The 18,575-nt window shown below is 44.4% G+C and overlaps 1 protein-coding gene across 1 annotated transcript in view; it reads left to right on the top strand.

The window, feature by feature from the left end:
• Window positions 1–1,780: 1,780 nt before the first annotated feature.
• Window positions 1,781–18,575, top strand: part of sncga (synuclein, gamma a) — a 37,232-nt gene continuing 20,437 nt past the window's right edge. The window contains exon 1 of the mRNA XM_068020345.1: window positions 1,781–1,969. Coding sequence (XP_067876446.1) covers window positions 1,828–1,969 — 142 coding nt within the window. The 5' untranslated portion in view covers window positions 1,781–1,827. The remainder of the gene's footprint in view (window positions 1,970–18,575) is intronic.

The following is an 18,575-nucleotide window of genomic DNA, read 5'->3' as shown; positions in this document are numbered from 1 at the left end:
CAGTAAATGTTAGCCTTTCCAGCGACACCCACATTTCAGGATGAGGTATTCCTCTGACATATTCAGGCGCTGATCATAGGGCAGTGACAGGTGTAGCAAATATGTCAGTGGCTCATCTCTCCCAGACTCTTATTCCATTATGTAGTGTGTTCAAAGTCCCAGAGGGATGTCCTCTAAGGTGCCATGTCAAACCCAGCAGAGGTCAGCAATAGAGAAGAAAGGATTGATGGGATAAAAACACAAATGGAGGCCAACCAGAGAATCAAATAATACCTGGAGTGAAAATTAAAGACACTGGGGACATTAAAAAATACAAAACAAATCCTTACAATTTTCCTTTGAGAAGCCTCCAAAACCACAAAAGTAAGGGGCAAGCTCCAAAACAGTCCAGTTTAAAAAAAAACAGCAACATCCTCAGTCATAACATTTCTCATTTAAACATGTTTATGAGGCCCACGTCTGTCTGTAACAGGGAATGAGTCATTGAGGGACCAGGGACTGGTGCAGCCAGGGTCAAAGGCCAGCAGGTTATGGGATGGGCAGGAAGGAGTCACCTAGCCAGCGCAGCAAGATTGCTTTAGGTTGGCACATCTCAGGGTGACCTTCAGACTGCGATGGCAGAGGTCTGCCAAGGTCTGAAGGGCGTTTCATGTTATTATGGAGGGGGGACAGGGAAGGATCCAGCCAAGGCACAGGATGATGCCAGAAAGCAGTGAAGCTCTAAACTTTTGGCAGAATCTGCCCCCAATGCCATACCACGTCATTGTGTATCCTTTACCCTTCTCACCGCCCCGCTTGCCCCCACTGCCTCTCTTTCCTGCCCCGTTGCCATACCTCATCTGTCCACATCCCCTCCCTAGCTTTGGTAGACTTTAACTGGATTTGTCGGTAGGCCAGGGTCTTGTAGTAGGTTTGTTGGAGTGTCAGCTTGGATTTGCTGGGAAATTGCACTGGTTTTGATTGTAGTGTTGAGATGGGCTGGTTGGGGTGTTTGATGTGTTGATGTTTAATGTGGGTTGTTTGCTGGGATGTGCTCACCCGATCATAACAATGGGTTTCTCAGGGTACTGCGCTGGGTTTGCTGGGGTCCTGGGCTGGATTTTCTGTGGTGTCAGGTGGGCTTTGCTGGGTCTAATGGGGGTATTTGCTGGCATAAGGTATTGACATGATTCTGCTGAAGTGTGATGTTGGGCTTCCTGGCAAATTATTCTGGACTGTCTCTTTTATCAAGGTTAGCAAGGCCTGAAATCAGCTCCGTCATCTTTTATTAGCAAATCCAACTGGTGTCAATCATAAACGAGGAAGCTCAAAGGTGACATTCCAGTCAGTACATGTCCTGATATCAAGTCAGTTTGTTACACAACCTTTGGAGTTTGCTGCAGATAAACTGGGTATCTAGAACATACTCCAATGTGGGGAGGAGATTTCTAAACCTATTGCATTTTTAGTTTGAATGGCCCTGTTTCTGTGACGAGCAAATTGTGGCAACTGATTGAAGAGTCATTCCCATTTGTTACAAAGCACGGCTAGGATCTGCTGTTCATGGATTGCAGCAGATTAAGATGCATGTGTTCCGCTCGCAGCCTCCTGTCTTGTGAATTATTGAGGTGGTTTAATGGGGCAGGGTAGCGTTTTTCCTTGTAGACATTTAGTTAATGCAGTTACGCTTGAGATTATAAATATTTATTGGTTATTGATTTCCAGCAACATACAAAGTGCTGGCTGCGCAGCTTATTGTCAGGAAATAGTCTGCAGGAGAATACTGCAGAGTCAGAGAGTTGAAGAAGCTGAGAGCAGTGTGTGAACCAGGAACCTCTGGGGATGTGAATGGCAGCTGACTGTACAATCCTGACTCCATACAAGACGTATCGCGTTACAAGAGGTCATGGGGCTGAAACACTCAGTTACGAGCAGGGTGCACTCTCTGCGAAAACACATACAGTTGCTGCAATATTCGGCTTCTCATTAGGTGAAGAACTGCTTGGGGTGCAGGAGGGAGACAGGAACATAAGGTTATCTTTCACCTGATTTTTCACTCGGAACTTGATTAGGACCATCCGTAAATATCTAAACTGCAAACTAGATTCCAAAAAAAACTTCTTGTTTTAAAACGCAAGTCTATTACATAGCATCTACAAGACAGAAACACGCCATTCTGCTCCAGATGAGCCTCCTCCCATTCCTCTTCTGCTCCCCCTCTCAGTATATCCTCAGTATATTCCATTCCCCTTCATATGTTTGTTTAGCATACCCTGAAATTCATTTCTGCTATTTTCCTCAACAGAGTCAAAATGTTTCTGCTGAATTCCTTATTGGATTTATTAGTGACTCTTATAGTTATGGTCCCTAGTTTTGGATTCCTTACAAATGGAAACACCTTCATATCTACCCTATGGAAACCCCCTCATAATTTTACATTCTTCTATTGTCATTCCTAAGCCTTCTCTTTTCTAGCGAAAAGAGCCCGTAGCCTGTTCAGTCTTTCCTGGGTTATACCCCTTCAGTTCTGGTATCATCCTTGTATTTTGCACCTTCTCCAGTGCCTCCAGATCCTTTTTCTAATGTGGGGACCAGAATTGTGCACTAAGTACTCTAAGTGTGCTTTCACCAAGATTCTATACATGTTGAATATAACTTCTCTGCTTTTCAATTCTGTTCCACTACAAATGAACACCAGTGATGGTATAAAAGAGCCTGGGTTTTGTGCCGTCGTGGGGTTTGAACTCAGTTGGATGAGAGAGTGCAACCAACTGAGCCAAGCTGCACCAATCTGCCAGGCATAATGTACCAGACTATAACACAAAAAAAAGCTTGCATTTCTATAGTGCCTTTCCTGAAAACAGGACACCCCAAAGCACATTACAGCTACTTTTGAAGCGTCGTCACTGTTGTAATATAGGAAATGCGGCAGCCAATTTGCGCACAGCAAGATCCCACAAACAGCAACGTGATAATGACCGGATAAGCTATTTTTGTGATGTTGGTTGAGCGATAAATATTGGTCAGGACACCAGAGATAACTCCCCTTTTCTTCAAAATAGTGCCACAGGATCTTTTACATTCACCTGAGACAACAGATGGGGCCTCGGTTTAACATCTCATCCAAAAGACAGCACCTCTGACAGTGTAGCACTCCCTCAGTACTGCACTGGAGTGTCAGCTTGATTTTTGTGCTCAAGTCCTGAAGAGGGACTTAAACACACAACTTTCTGACTCAAGAGCTGGGAAAGCTACCAACTGAGCCATGGCTGACACATAATAACTCAGTGGAACTGATATTTTGCACTGTGGCCCAGTTATTGCATGTACAGTAACATAAACTCCCAACAGGCAAAGGAGTTTCCAGTGCAGACTTAACCAACAGTCCATACTGAGTTAGCTGATCTTAGTCAGGGTATTAGTTTGGGTAGAGCAGTTGGCCTCAGCACCCTGAGTTAGAGATGGTTTAAAGTCAGCCCAATCCCTTGCTCCTGATTTACTATCAATAATCGGGCTGGAAGCATATTGAATGATGACAACACTGGACTCTGGTGTTGTTGGCCATAGTTGAATAGCCAGATAATATTCACTGTCTAGAATCACACATGAAGATTGTACCTGTAGTTGCTGCACCTATTGTACTTTTTCTAAACTCGTTCTTGGGGTGTTAGCATCGCTGGCAAGGCCAGCATTTATTGCCCATCCCTAACTGCCCTCGAGAAGGTGGTAGTTAGCCGTCTTCTTGAACCACTGCAGTCCATGTGGTGTAGCTACACCCGCAGTGCTGTTAGGGAAGGAGTTCCAGGATTTTGACCCAGCGACAGTGAAGGAACGGCGATATAGTTCTTGCGGGTTTAAGCTGCTGTCAAAGGAACCTTGGCAAGTTGCTGCAGTGCATCTTGTAAATGGTTCACACTGCTGCCACTGAATGCCAGCGGTGGAGGGTGTGAATGTGTAAAATAAAAGCAAAGCGTTATATAAAACCAAGGACAAAAGTATGATTTTAAAATTGGAATTGAATTATGAATGGGAAAATAAAAACCAGAACATCACAGAACATCAGAACTCTTGACAGACAAGACATAGGAAGGCTGGTTGAGTTTGGTTATCTTCCCCTCTGTGTCAGAAGGTCATGGGTTCAAACCTCGCTCTAGAGATTTGAGCACAAAATCTAGACTGACACTTCAATGTAGTATACTGACTGTCGGAGGTGCCATCTTCTGGATGAGACATCTGCCCTCTCAGGTGGATGTAAAAGATCCCACATCATTATTGGAAGAACAGGGGAGTTCTCGCCAGTGTCTTGGCCAATATTTATCCCTCAACTAACAAACAGATTATCTGGTCATTAACTCATGCTGTCTGTGGGAGCTTGCTGTGTACAAATTGGCTGCCGCGTTTCCTGCATTACAACAGTGACTACACGTCAAAGTACTTCCTGGTTTTAAGCACTTTGTGATGTCCTGAGGTCTGGAAAGGCGCAATATAAATACAAGTCTTTCTTTTCTAACTTAAAAGTTGGCTCACTGTGAGAGTGCTGATGGCAGTGAATGAGGCCAGCTGCAGAAAGATAGTTGGTGGAGGATTTACTTCTGGCAGTGACATCTTCTGCAGCAACCAGGTTAATGAAGCATTACATACTGCTGGTTTAAGATTTGCAATTCACACTTAGATCACTGTGAAATTGGATAGTCTGTCACTAAAACAGAAGTGTTTTGTCACGATCCCTAGTGCCTATGCACCAATGACAATGACATTAAGGAACAGTTTTCTAGTGACCCGGATATGTAGGTACAGTAGGTACTAAATCAGTAACTCAGAGGCTGCAAGTTCAAATCCCTCCCAGGCAAGTTGTAAAACTGATTCAGTTAATCTGGTTAGATGATCACAAAAGCTGCCAGATGGTTGTAAAAACCCAATTTGTTTACTGATGTCCTTCAAGATTACGCCTGGCCTTGACTTCTTACATGGGAAATTGACTAGTCATAGAGCAAGAGAAATATCTTTCATTTATATAGCACTTTTCGCAACCTCAGGACATCCCAAAGTGTTTTACAAACAATGAAGTACTATTTGAAGTGTAGTCACTCTTTTAACATAGGGGAAAATGGCAGTCAATTTGCACACAGCAAGATCCCATGAAGTGCAATGCCCAGGTAATCCGTTTTAGTGATGTTGGTTGAAGGACAAACATTGGCCATGGCATCTCTAGCCGTGCAACACTGCCTTGGTAATGTGTTAATCTTGGGAGTGAATTTCTCAGTTGGATCTTCCACTCCCTCACATAACCTCATGGTAGAACCACAGCAACTTTAGAAAATAGACGTAAACAGCAGACAGTCAGCAGATCTCCCGCTACAATTCATCCCCTTTTTGTCTCCCTGCATGCTCCATCTACGAAACCTAACTTCCAAATTTCCCACACTTTTACTTTATCCATTATAAAACCCCATGCCCACGTCAGGGTAGGAATGCTGATACCCCTTCACGTGACTTATCCACACTTATTGCCCTTTGAAGCGGGCTAGTAAACAATCATTAATTTCAAGAAGGAAGCCCATCATAACCTTCTCAGGAGAACTAGCGTTGTCCCTTTCAAGCCAATATAGGATGAGCAGTAAATGTGGTCTTGGACGTACTGAGAGCAAGTTTTTAAAAATGACTGCTCCAACACTAGAAACCGATAAACGGATTATATTAATGACTGGTTGGCAGGGATGCCAATATCTGGAGTGATGTCACAGCCCCAAATTGTTGGCAAGAAAGTCAAGTGATTGCCTGGTGGCAAAATGCATCAAGCACAAACTGGTCATCACCAAGGCAGTCTTCTGCCAGCCAGACAAGCACAAAGACATCCTGGATACAGTCGTGGTCTAAGAACTGGCATCCGATCAGTTACATCCATGGTGGGAAATGTGCTCTGCAGGATGCAAGGATTATTAGAGGTACATATGGAGCTGAACATCAAACACTCGCCAGAATGTACTTGCTGGAAATCCAAACACTTTGGCACAGAATTGCTTTGAAACCCACTGGATATTTAAGATGTGAAGAAGCCAAAGGGTCAAATACAAAGCGGAGAGCTGTGTGGTACCACCACTGCAGAGCCTGCCTCCATTGAACCACATATTGATGCTAAGAGCGAGTGGAAGCCTTTGCCTGCTACACTGTACAATCCACTCCTGGTACATAGGCATCTTGCCAGGATTGGATCGATGAGAGTGACAACTTGTTGAGAAAATTGCTTGTGGAGGGAAAGAGGGTGCACAGGGCCAACTCTGATCCGAACTCAGCAGCAAGGGAGAGCAAGAATATTACTGCTCTGGTCCAAGTTAGGTTGCAGTAGATGAAAGATCATTAGTGGGATAAAAATATAAGTTGATGAAATCCAATTCCAAAGCAAACCAGAGTGACGGAGCAGATCCGTCATGTGGCTGGTGACAGCCCCAAGTACAAGACATCGTGCACCCATGGTATGCACACTTTGAACTATTGATCCTCAACTGAGTCACACTGTGGCCACAATGATGGAGATCAAATTCCAACCATTACTTAGACTAGTGATACCATTAAGGCAATGGAGACTGTTACACCGGCAGGACCAGACTATCCCAGCAGAGATTGTTATTGTAGTAGATCCGCACTAACTGGCTGCACAGATTCTTCAAAACCATGTGGAGAGATGGCAGCATTCAGCAAAATCTAGAGAACTGGGATGTTTTTTTCTCCGTTAAAGTTGTTATTAGAAAAGCATGTTGCCGTTTATCAGCAAGTAGGAGACAGCAACGTGACAGCAGTAACTAGCACAGACCTTCATTCAACACCAGGGAAAATACAAGTGCTCCTGATAGTTGCTTGAAATGTCAATGACTCTGGTCTTAATGTGGCTTCAGCGAAAATCACACTTGGCTTTCATGACTCAGCAAATTCAGATTGGCACAAGGATCTCTACATAATCTTCATTAACTTAATCAACTATAGATGTTCAAAGTGTGTGTATTGCCCTCCCCCAAACCCGTCAATGCTGTCCCTGCAAGTGTTGAACAAGATCTTTTATTGGAAAATTAAGCATAGCCGTACAGTCCAAAGAAACTTCCTTTTTTAATTAAAAACAGAAAGTGCTGGAAAAACTCAGCGGGTCTGGCAGCATCGGTGAAGAGAGAAGCAGAATTAATGTTTCAGGTCAGTGACCCTTCTTCAGAACTGGCAGATATAAGAGATATAAAAGATTTTAAGCAAGTAAAGCAGGGGTGAGGCAAGAGATAACAAAAGAGGTGTTGATAGGACAAGATCACAGAATAGCTGACCAGAAGGTTATGGAGCAAAGGCAAACAATAGGTTAATGGTGTGTTGAAAGACAAAGCATTAGTACAGATAGGGTGTTAATGGACTGAAAACTGAACAGCCACAAGCACAAACATGAAAATCGTGGGTAGGCACAGTAGAAACAAACGGAACAAACTAAAATAAAATAAACACAAAAAATAAAAGTAAAAATAAAAAAGGGGGGCCCATCATGCTCTGAAATTATTGAACTCAATGTTCAGTCTGGCAGGCTGTAGCGTACCTAATCGGTAAATGAGCTGCTGTTCCTCGAGCTTGCGTTGGTATTCACTGGAACACAGTAGCAATCCCAGGACAGAGATGTGAGCATGAGAGCAAGGGGGAGTGTTGAAATGGCAAGCAACCGGAAGCTCGGGGTCTTACTTTCGGACTGAGCAGAGGTGTTCCGTAAAGCGGGCACCCAGTCTCCGTTTGGTTCTCCCCAATGTAGAGGAGACCACATTGTGAGCAGCGAATACAGTATACTACATTGAAAGAAGTACAAGTAAATCGCTGCTTCACCTGAAAGGAGTGTTTGGGGCCTGGCGTTGTGAGCAGAGAGAAGGTTATTGGGCAGGTACCGTGGGAAGGGGATGAGGTGGTGGGGATAATGGAGGAGTGGACCAAGGTGTCACGGAGGGAACGATCCCTTCGGAATACTGACAGGGGAAGGGAGGGGAAGATGCCTTTGGTAGTGGCATCACGCTGGAGGTGGCAGAAATGGCGGTGGATGATCCTTTGGATATGGAGGCTGATGGGGTGGAAAGTGAGGACAAGGGGAACCCTGTCACGGTTCTGGGACTGAGGGGAAAGGGTGAGGGCAGAGGTACGGGAAATGGGCCGGACACGGTTGTGGGCCCTGTCAACCACAGTGGAGGGGGGGAATTCTCGGTTGAGGAAAAAGGAAGACATATCAGAAGCACTGTCATGGAAGGTAGCATCATCAGAGTAGATGCGTCAGAGACAAAGAAACTGGGAGAATGGAATGGAGTCCTTACAGGAGGCAGGGTGTGAAGAAGTGTAGTCGAGGGAGCTGTGGGAGTCGGTGGGCTTACTTTGAATATTAGTAGACAGACTATCCCCAGAGATGGAGACAGAGAAGTCGAGGAAATATAACTATCATAGATACATTTAATACCAAACGCATTCATTTAACTAGTTTGTTCTTGGGATGTGGGTGACACCAATCAGGCAGCTTTTGGCTTTGTGCGTCTTGAAGACTAATTTTATTTCAAATAAGGATTGCCATCTTGTATGAGTATGAATGAGTACCACCATTTTCCCTGTTGTGACTGCATGCATTATCTATTGCACTAACTGCACTTAACGCAACTACTGGAGCTACTCCAGAGACTGAACCTGTTGTAACCATCCTCCCTATCTTACACACTTTATTTACTTGCTCTGTGATATACAGAGTGAATTTGCAATTCGAGTCCAGGAAAATTGAGAGAGTGAAAGAGACCATGCATGTGTTTTCAGTTTTAACACAATGAAAATGAAGGAAGAAATAAGTAAAATATAACTATCACGGATACATTTACTACCAAACACATTCATTTCTGTACTTATTGGAACTGCTGTACTTGTTGTAACTACCATGGCTATTACCATTTACTGCATTTCTTCAAATGAGAATGATTTAACAGTTAAGAGATGCTCAGCCAGCACTTTACAAATTTGAAGAATCAATACTGCACCTGATAAATTGTGTGCCCTCAAGCGCAGCGACATCAGCAGACAATTCATTCATTCACTTCAATGCATCATGTGTAAAGTCATCAAATTACAGTTCCTTCACTTCTTTACAAGTCCAATCAACAGCCTCCCTCTCTCTCTTTGCTGCCTCCATCATTAGTCCTTCTTCATTCATTGACATGTTAGAGTGGGTCCAGCCACAGCTCTAACCACATGTTGCTCTTCAGTGGCTCCTGCTGGACCGTGTGTATGGGTTGGGCAGATGTCAGGTGAGGGCGGGATTGGGCGTTGACACGATGTTCTGTACAACTGAATAACCTGCTAATACTCATTAAACATGAAGAGGTCTGGAGGGAGTTCTAGTGACTGGGGAACATTGATCTTGATGATGATGATTGAGGACACACATTCATGGCTGTAGGTATTGCACAGAGGTATACATTAGCTGAGGAAAGTTATTGTTGCAGCAATTACATCAGCCATTGTTACTTTCATCTATCTAAAACTTATTTATCCTTATTTTAGTGTCAGTTATGTCATTATGTTCTATTTACAAATCTTGTAACGTTCTCATATATCATTTCTCCAGGACACTATTGGGTGAATTTTGTGCAGTGAGGCATCTTGCTTAAATGAAGCAAGATCAAAGAACTGGAGACACCAGACTGCACCCAATTCTCCATCAAAGGTCTGCACAGAGAAAAGAGTCTTGTAAGATTTACCCTATCCCCTTCAGACCCCCTTTATTGTATTGGTTACGTTCTTAAATATGTTGTTTACAGTTTTTCGAAATGCATTATGAGCGGCTAAGAAGATTAAGAATTTTGTCTCGTTAAGTTTTGTGTGATTCGGTGTATCTGTTACAGTGTGGGGAACAACATAAAACTGAGTTCTCATTTCTTCACTGAACATGTTCAAATCTGGAATTCGTTTCCCGGCACAACTCATCAGCCCAAACCATAATGCTGAACTAAATTTCTCAATTTTTTTTTAGTATCATAAAATGATACAGCACAGAAGGAGGCTATCTGTCACATGCTATCTGTTACATCATGCCTGTGTCAGCTCTTTGGTAGAGCAATCCAATTAATCCCATTCCTCTACTCTTTCCCCACAGCCATGTAAACATTTTCCCTTCAAGTATTTATCCAATTCCCTTTTTTAAGTTACCATTGAATCTGCTTCCACCATCATTTCAGGCAGTGCATTGCAGATCATAACTCGCTGCACAAAAACATGTTTCCTTAAATTGCCTCTGGTCCAAATCCAGGTCATTAATATATATTAAAATGAGCAGTGGTCCTAATACCATTGCCTGGGGTCTCCACTGTTTTATGACTATTAATCCATAAATAATGCAATGAGAAAGTAAAAATAGATCCTTAGGGAACTCGCAAGGGAATAGAGAAATGCTTAGAGGAAAATCCATCAACTAAAGCAAAGCTGAACCAGTTTGAAAGCCTACTAGACAGACATGAAAATAGGTTTGATGAGAGATGGTTACTTGTTTTAGATGTGCATGACTCCACTCCGTTGCTTTGAGGATGCCCAAGGCAATGCAAATGAATCACTAAAGTGTTCAAGAACAAAGATCCAGAGGTGTGCAACAGAGTTCAAGATCACCAGTGGAATGGCCATGTTGAAAACCATACTGTTAATCATAGGTTGACTTGCATCTTTAAAGTACCGGATAGATCAAGAGTTATCAACAGTTACTATGACTTTGTAAAGTATCAATTTAGCAGCAAAGTTGTTGGAAGGACAAGGAACCCATCCATGAGGTAGAGAGAACACAAATATATTTCTAAGGAGAAGGAAATATGGACTGAACTACAGAATCATGGAAGTTTGCAGCACAGAAAAAACTCATTCAGTCTACTGTGTCTGTGCTGGCTTTTCATTAGGGCAATTCAAAACTCATCCCACTGCTCCCATAGCTCTGTATGATCATCTAACTCAAATGCATATATCTACTCTACCGTTAAAAGATGTAATGGTCTCTGCCTTAACCGTATGCAAGGGAACTTCAAATGATGACACACGACAAGAGTAAGTGCAGAAGGACACATTGTAGGGATGACAGATGTTGTAAGGATATTAGGATGAGATGTCTTATTGGAGACTAAAGAGTGGCAGGTTGAACAAACTTAGTTGGGATGAAACTTATTTTCAGTTCTTCAAAACTTACTATTGTTTTTACAGAAAAAATTGGAACTGTGGAATATGATATCCAAATCACAGGTTAAAATTCCTAAAATCCCATTTAGCAAAGACAAAACCAATTTATTCAGCAAGTGCATGCTGTCCCTTTAAGATCTTAGTATGCGACTGAGCCAAGTACCAGGATGCAGTTACGTGACTTCAAGCAAGAGTCACTCTGCAACTGTAACACCCAGAGTAAGGTATATAATTTGCTCTGTACTATGTGTAATAGTTTAGCCGCAATAAACCTGTTTAGTTTAGAGATACAGCACTGAAACAGGCCCTTCGGCCCACCGAGTCTGTGCCGACCATCAACCACCCATTTATACTAATCCTACACTAATCCCATATTCCTACCACATCCCCACCTGTCCCTATATTTTCCCTACCATCGACCTATACTAGGGGCAATTTATAATGGCCAATTTACCTACTACCCTGCAAGTCTTTTGGCTTGTGGGAGGAAACCGGAGCACCTGGAGAAAACCCACGCAGACACAGGGAGAACTTGCAAACTCCACACAGACAGTACCCAGAATTGAACCCGGGTCGCTGGAGCTGTGAGGCTGCGGTGCTAACCACTGCGATCACTGTGCCGCCCATACAACCAACTAGACTCCATGCATCTCATTTATGTTGTGTCAGACAACATAAAGAACGCATTACATTGCAAATCAGCCATCCTGCTCAAAATGTTTGAAAGAATGGAGCAATGAATCTTGAACCAAATCTTTCAAATTGGAGTTGAATAGGAAAAGTGAGCCAAAAAAGTCATCTTCCACCAGGGCAGCTTTACCAATGCAGCATCTGGATAGAAGGGGGTGGAAAAGAGGATTCAGAAGTTCTGAGAGTTAACTTTGGCAGGATTCCAGGGGGAGCAGCTGCTGGACAGGCAAGCAGATGAGAAGTTGTCACTTCTTATCAATAAAGTTGCACTTTGCAGCTCCAGTAGTGGATTTACAGAAGATAGGAAGCTGGATTATCAGCAAAGATATAGTCATTAGCATATAGGATTCTGGCTGGGATGACTTACTGGGAGTTGAAAGTGGAAGGGAGCTGGATTAACATCAACAGGGGAACAGTCATTAATACAAGGTGCTTCAATGGTGTTAATTCAGCTTCATTGGACACTGAACCTGTGTTAAAACACGTTCCCACATTGATATTTTCGTACATTGCTGAAAGAAAATTTACTTTAAAACCACAGAGCAAAGGATGTTAAAATCAATACTCATTTTTAACCAGTTTTTAAAGTGATGGTAAAGGCTGGACTCCTTATTTAAGTTGAGCTCAAATGGAGCATTAGCTGAATGCTCCTGCAACTGACCGCACATCCTCAAAGTGCTTCTGGGCCAATGAAATACTTTTTGAAGTGCAGTAACAGTTGTAATGCAGTGAAACGCAGCCGCCAATTCCTGCACAGCAAGATCCCACAAAAACAGCAATGAGACAGGAACATAGGAAGTAGGAGCAGAAGGCGGCTATTTGGCCCCTCGAGCCTGCTCTACCATTCAACTAGATCAGGGCTGATCTTCTAACTCAACGCCATTTTCCTGCACTATCCCCATATCCCTTGATATCTTTAATATCTCGAAATCTATCGATCTCTGTCTTGAACATACTCAATGACTGAGCCTCCACAGCCCTCTGGAGTAGAGAATTCCAAGGATTCACCACCCTCTGAGTGAAGCAATTCCTCCTCATCTCCATCTTAAATGGCCTGCCCCTTATTCTGAGACTGTGTCCCCTGGTTCTGGACCCCACCCCCCTGAAGCCAGGGGAAACATCCTTCCTGCATCCACCCTGTCGAGCCCTATGCTTCAATGAGGTCACCTTTTATTCTTCTAAACTCTAGAGAATATAGGCCTGGTCTCCTCAATCTCCCCTCATTGGACAATCCCGGGATCAGGTTGGCGACCTTTGTTGTACTCCCTGCAAATGACCAGTTAACCTGTTTTTGTTCATATTGGCTGAGGGATAAATGATGTCTAGAACACCAGAGGAACTCCCCTGCTCTTCTTTCAACACTGCCACAGAATTCTTTAGATCCATTTGATGATATCAGATAAGACCATTTGTTTAATGTCTCATCCGAAAGACAGCACCGCTGACAGTGCAGCACTTCCTCCGTACCGTGGTGAAATGCCAGCCTAGATTACGTGGTCAAGTCCTCCAGTGGGACTTGAACCGATAACTTTCTGACTCAGAGATTAGAGTGTGATCACTGAGCCAATGCTGACATGTCACAGCCAATCAATTAGACAGACAGAGCAATGTCTTTGCTGAGTCAATCTCTTAGTTCCAAATGGTTGGATTTTGAGAAACATGGGAGGTCTCCAGCCTATTGTCTTGGCTTTTTTTTTATTCATTCATGGGATGTGGGCGTCGCTGGCCAGGCCAGCATTTATTGCCCATCCCTAATTACCCCAACTGAGTGGCTTGCTAGGCCATTTCAGAGGGCATATAGGAGTCAACCACATTGCTGTGGGTCTGGAGTCACATGTAGGCCAGACCAGGTAAGGACAGCAGATTTCCTTCCCTAAAGGACATTAGTGAACCAGATGGGTTTTTACAACAATCGACAATGGTTTCATGGCCATCATTAGACTAGCTTTTAATTCCAGATTTATTAATTGAATTCAAATCCCACCTTCTGCTGTGGTGGGATTCGAACCCATGTCCCCAGAGAAATACCCTGGGTCTCTGGGTTACTAGTCCAGTGACAATACCACTACGCCACCACCTCCCTTCTGGGAGAAGGTGTGTGACTCTGGAACAAGATGAGGAAGCAAAATAAAGAACATAAAACCGAAGAAAAAGGTGAGAGTATATCCTTCCTTATGTTGCAGCATCAAGCGCCACACATTCTGGAATGTGATCTTTTGACCATAGTTCTCATTGTTTACTCCAGTCCCACATAATAAAACCAACCAAGTTATCCTATGAACAATCAAACTGCTCTGTGCTTGCTCGCAAGTCTTATTTAAATGCCCACTTTTGAACATAGCAAACGGTGGCTGCTTGTTCAAAATCTGAATCTACCGACTAGGCCAGTTAAGGAAGAGGAAATCAAACATTATTTAACTTTGATTTACATGACTAAATGAACATTACAAGAATATTAACAAGCATCAAGATTAAAGAATTTTATTTCCCCCACACCCCCCCCCCCCCCCCCCAAAGTCATGGATATGTGGAATAGTCTCCTACCTGCCTAGTGCTCTGTTAACACCTTTGAAAAAGAGCTGGATGTGTATCCAGGTCATAATGTTAATTAAGATAGAGATGATTGAATGCTGTGTAGAGTATGGGCCTGGAGAATGTCATGTCACGAAACTCTTGTTGCCTACATTATAATGATAGATAGATACTCTGGAGTATTGATTTACCTTTTGGGAGGAACGAGGAGAAAGATTGCATAACATTACCACAAGAGATCAAATCGTTTGGGTGGTTTCAGTAATGGAATCTTTCTTTCTTTGGCCTCCTTGTCTCGAGAGACAATGGGTAAGCGCCTGGAGGTGGTCAGTGGTTTGTGCAGCAGCGCCTGGAGTGGCTATAAAGGCCAATTCTAGAGTGACAGACTCTTCCACAGGTGCTGCAGATAAAATTGGTTGTCAGGGCTGTTACACAGTTGGCTCTCTCCTTGTGCTTCTGTCTTTTTTCCTGCCAACTGCTAAGTCTCTTCGACTCCCCACGCTTTAGCCCCGCCTTTATGGTTGCCCACCAGCTCTGGCGATCGCTGGCAACTGACTCCCACGACTTGTGATCAATGTCACAGGACTTCATGTCACGTTTGCAGACGTCTTTAAAGTGGAGCCATAGACGGCCGGTGGGTCTGGTACCAGTGACGAGCTCGCTGTGCAATGTGTCCTTGGGGATCCTGCCATCTTCCATGCGGCTCACATGGCCAAGCCATCTCAGGCGCCGCTGGCTTAGTAGGGTGTATATGCTGGGGATGTTGGCCGTCTCGAGGACTTCTGTGTTGGTAGTACGGTCCTGCCACCTGATGCCAAGGATTCTCTGGAGGCAGCGAAGTTGGAATGAATTGAGACGTCGCTCTTGGCTGACATACGTTGTCCAGGCCTCGCTGCCATAGAGCAAGGTACTGAGGACACAGGCTTGATACACTTGGACTTCTGTGTTCTGTGTCAGTGCGCCATTTTCCCACACTCTCTTGGCCAGTCTGGACATAGCAGAGGAAGCCTTTCCCATGCGCTTGTTTAATTTTGCATCGAGAGACAGGTTACTGGTGATAGTTGAGCCTAGGTAGGTGAACTCTTGAACCACTTCGAGAGTGATCGCCGATATTGATAGATGGAGCATTTCTGACATCCTGTCCCATGATGTTCGTTTTCTTGAGGCTGATGGTTAGGCCAAATTCATTGCAGGCAGCCGCAAACCTGTCTATGAGTCTCTGCAGACACTCTTCAGTGTGAGATGTTAATGCAGCATCGTCAGCAAAGTGGAGTTCCCTGATGAGGACTTTCCGTACTTTGGTCTTCGCTTTTAGGCGGGCAAGGTTGAACAACCTGCCCCCTGATCTTGTGTGGAGGAAAATTCCTTCTTCTGAGGACTTAAATGCATGTGAGAGCAGCAGGGAGAAGAAGATCCCAAATAGTGTAGGTGCGAGAACACAGCCCTGTTTCACGCCACTCAGGATTGGAAAGGGGTCTGATGAAGCGCCGCTATGCTGAAATGTGCCTTTCATATTGTCATGGAATGAGGTGATGATACTTAGTAGCTTCGGTGGACATCCAATCTTTTCTAGTAGTCTGAAGAGACCACGTCTTCTGACGAGATCAAAGGCTTTGGTGAGATCAATGAAAGCAACGTAGAGGGGCATCTGCTGTTCGCGGCATTTCTCCTGTAGTTGGTGAAGGGAGACAGCATGTCAATGGTGGATCTCTCTGCTCGAAAGCCACACTGTGCCTCAGGAGAGACACGCTCAGCCAGCTTCTGGAGCCTGTTTAAAGCGACTCGAGCGAAGACTTTCCCCACTGTGCTGAGCAGGGAGATTCCACGGTAGTTGTTGCAGTCACCGCGGTCACCCTTGTTCTTATAGAGGGTGATGATATTGGCATCGCGCATGTCCTGTGGTACTGCTCCCTCGTCCCAGCACAGGCAAAGGAGTTCGTACAGAGCTGAAAGTATAGCAGGCTTGGCACTCTTGATGATTTCAGGGGTAATGCCGTCCTTCCCAGGGGCTTTTCCGGTGGCTAGAGAATCAATGGCATCACTGAGTTCCGATTTTGTTGGCTGTACGTCCAGCTCATCCATGACTGGCAGAGACAGGGTTGCATTGAGGGCGGTCTCAGTGACAACATTTTCCCTGGAGTACAGTTCTAGGTAGTGCTCCACCCAGTGGTCCATTTGCTTGTGTTGGTCAGTGATTGTGTCCCCTGATTTAGATTTGGGGGGGGTGCAATCTTCTTGATGGTTGGCCCAAAAGCTCTCTTAATGCCATCGTACATTCCTCTGATGTTTCCGGTGTCAGAGGCCAGCTGAATATGACTGCATAGGTGTTGCCAGTAGTCATTTGCGCAGCGCCTGGCTGTTCTTTGTGCAGCGCTTCTGGCTGCTTTACGTACCAAGGATGTTAACTCACTGGGGGCTTTCTTGTAGTTCAGCAGTGCGATGCACTTAGCGGCTATGACAGGTTCCAGCTCTTCAATATGAGATTGAAACCAGTCTGCATTCCGCTTCACACACAATTTCCATAGGTGGTCATTGCTGAGTCATAGATGGCATCTCTAATGTGGGCCCACTTGGTCCCTGCATCCCCTGTGGGAGTGTTTTGGAGGGCTTTTTCAAGTGAATTTGGAAACTTGCGTGACAGCTGTGGATGAGAAATTCTGCTAGTGTTGATGCGCGGGCGGCCCTTCTGCTTGGAATGATGCAGCTTCTTTGGTTTGAGGCTAACCTTGCAGCACACCAGGGAGTGGTCGGTGTCGCAGTCCGCACTGTGGAAGCTGCGTGTGATTTGAACATTGTTTAAAGAGGCTTGCCTTGTGGCCATGAGGTCCAGCTGGTGCCAACGACATGATCTTGGGTGCCTCCAAGAAACCTGGTGACCGGGTTTAATGTGAAAGAATGAGTTGGTGATGTAGAAGTTATGATAGGTACACAACTCAAGCATTGTACATAAATAGATTGTAGATAAAACATGGAAGGTGTGAGATGGATAGGCCAATCAATCCCTTTGGCCTTGTTCTTTTTATTCGTTCTCAGGATATGGGTAATGCTGATCCCTGATCATTCTGAGGTGGTGTTGGGTCTTCACATTGAACAGCTGCAGTCCTTGTGGTGATGCTATGAGATAGAGAATTCCAGGATATTGACGCAGGATGAGGAATGGCGGATGGTGTTCCCACGTCACTGTCCTCCTTGGTGGTGTAGGTTAAAGGGGAGGGAGGTGCTGTTGAAGTAACATTGGTTGGTTTCTGCAGTTCATTCTGTACATCATACAAACTGCAGCCATAGTGCACCAATGATACAGGGGGTTGATGTTGAGCAGGGGGACCTATTGACCAGACTGCTTGTCCTGGATGGTGTCTAACTTTAGTGTTGTTACCCACCCAGACAAGGAGAGTATTCCATCACACAACCTGACTTGAGCCTTGTAGATGGTTAGGAGGCTTTGTCTTGAAGGTAATGAAGTGAGGCATGTGCCCGTCCTGGTTAGATTGTGGTGGTACGTAATTCTGCTGACGCTGATGGCTCACCGTGCCTCATGGATGCCCAGTTTTGGGTTGGTAGATGGATCTTAGTCCATCCTATGTAGCACAGTGGTACCACCATGCTACACGACTGACAATGTCTTTAAGATGGAGGTAATTCTTTGTCTTCATAAAGACTGCGGTGGTCACTTCTTCCAATGTTATTGTGGACAGGTGTGTCTGCAATAGGTAGATTGGTGAGCATGAGGTCAAGTAGTTCATTTCCTAATGTTGATTTCCTCACCCCCTGATGCAGGGCCTGTCAACTATCTCCTTTAGCCAACTTGGTCAATGATGGTACTACTGAGCCACTCGTAATGTTGGACACTGAAGCCCCTCAACCAGAGTACATTCTGTGCCTTTGCTTTCCTCAGCTTCATCCAAGTGATGTTCAACATGGAGGAGTACTGATTCATGGCAAGTGTTAGGTAATCAGTAGGAGGTTTCCTTGACCTTGGTTGACCTGAATACTTCATGTAGTCCAGAGACAACACTGAGTATTTACAAAGCTACTCCTATATACTACTGTGCACCCCACCAGGAATGGTGATGGAAGTGTCTCAGATGATAACTTAGAGATATGATTATGTGACTATGACTATGTTCGATTACTGCTTGATTAATCTGTGGAACTAAATTGTGCATCAGATCCCA

This window comes from Heterodontus francisci, chromosome 42 (genome assembly GCF_036365525.1).
Source record: "Heterodontus francisci isolate sHetFra1 chromosome 42, sHetFra1.hap1, whole genome shotgun sequence".
Taxonomy (NCBI): domain Eukaryota; kingdom Metazoa; phylum Chordata; class Chondrichthyes; order Heterodontiformes; family Heterodontidae; genus Heterodontus; species Heterodontus francisci.
Note: the sequence above shows the minus strand (reverse complement) of the source record. Positions and strands in the feature narration are given on the sequence as shown.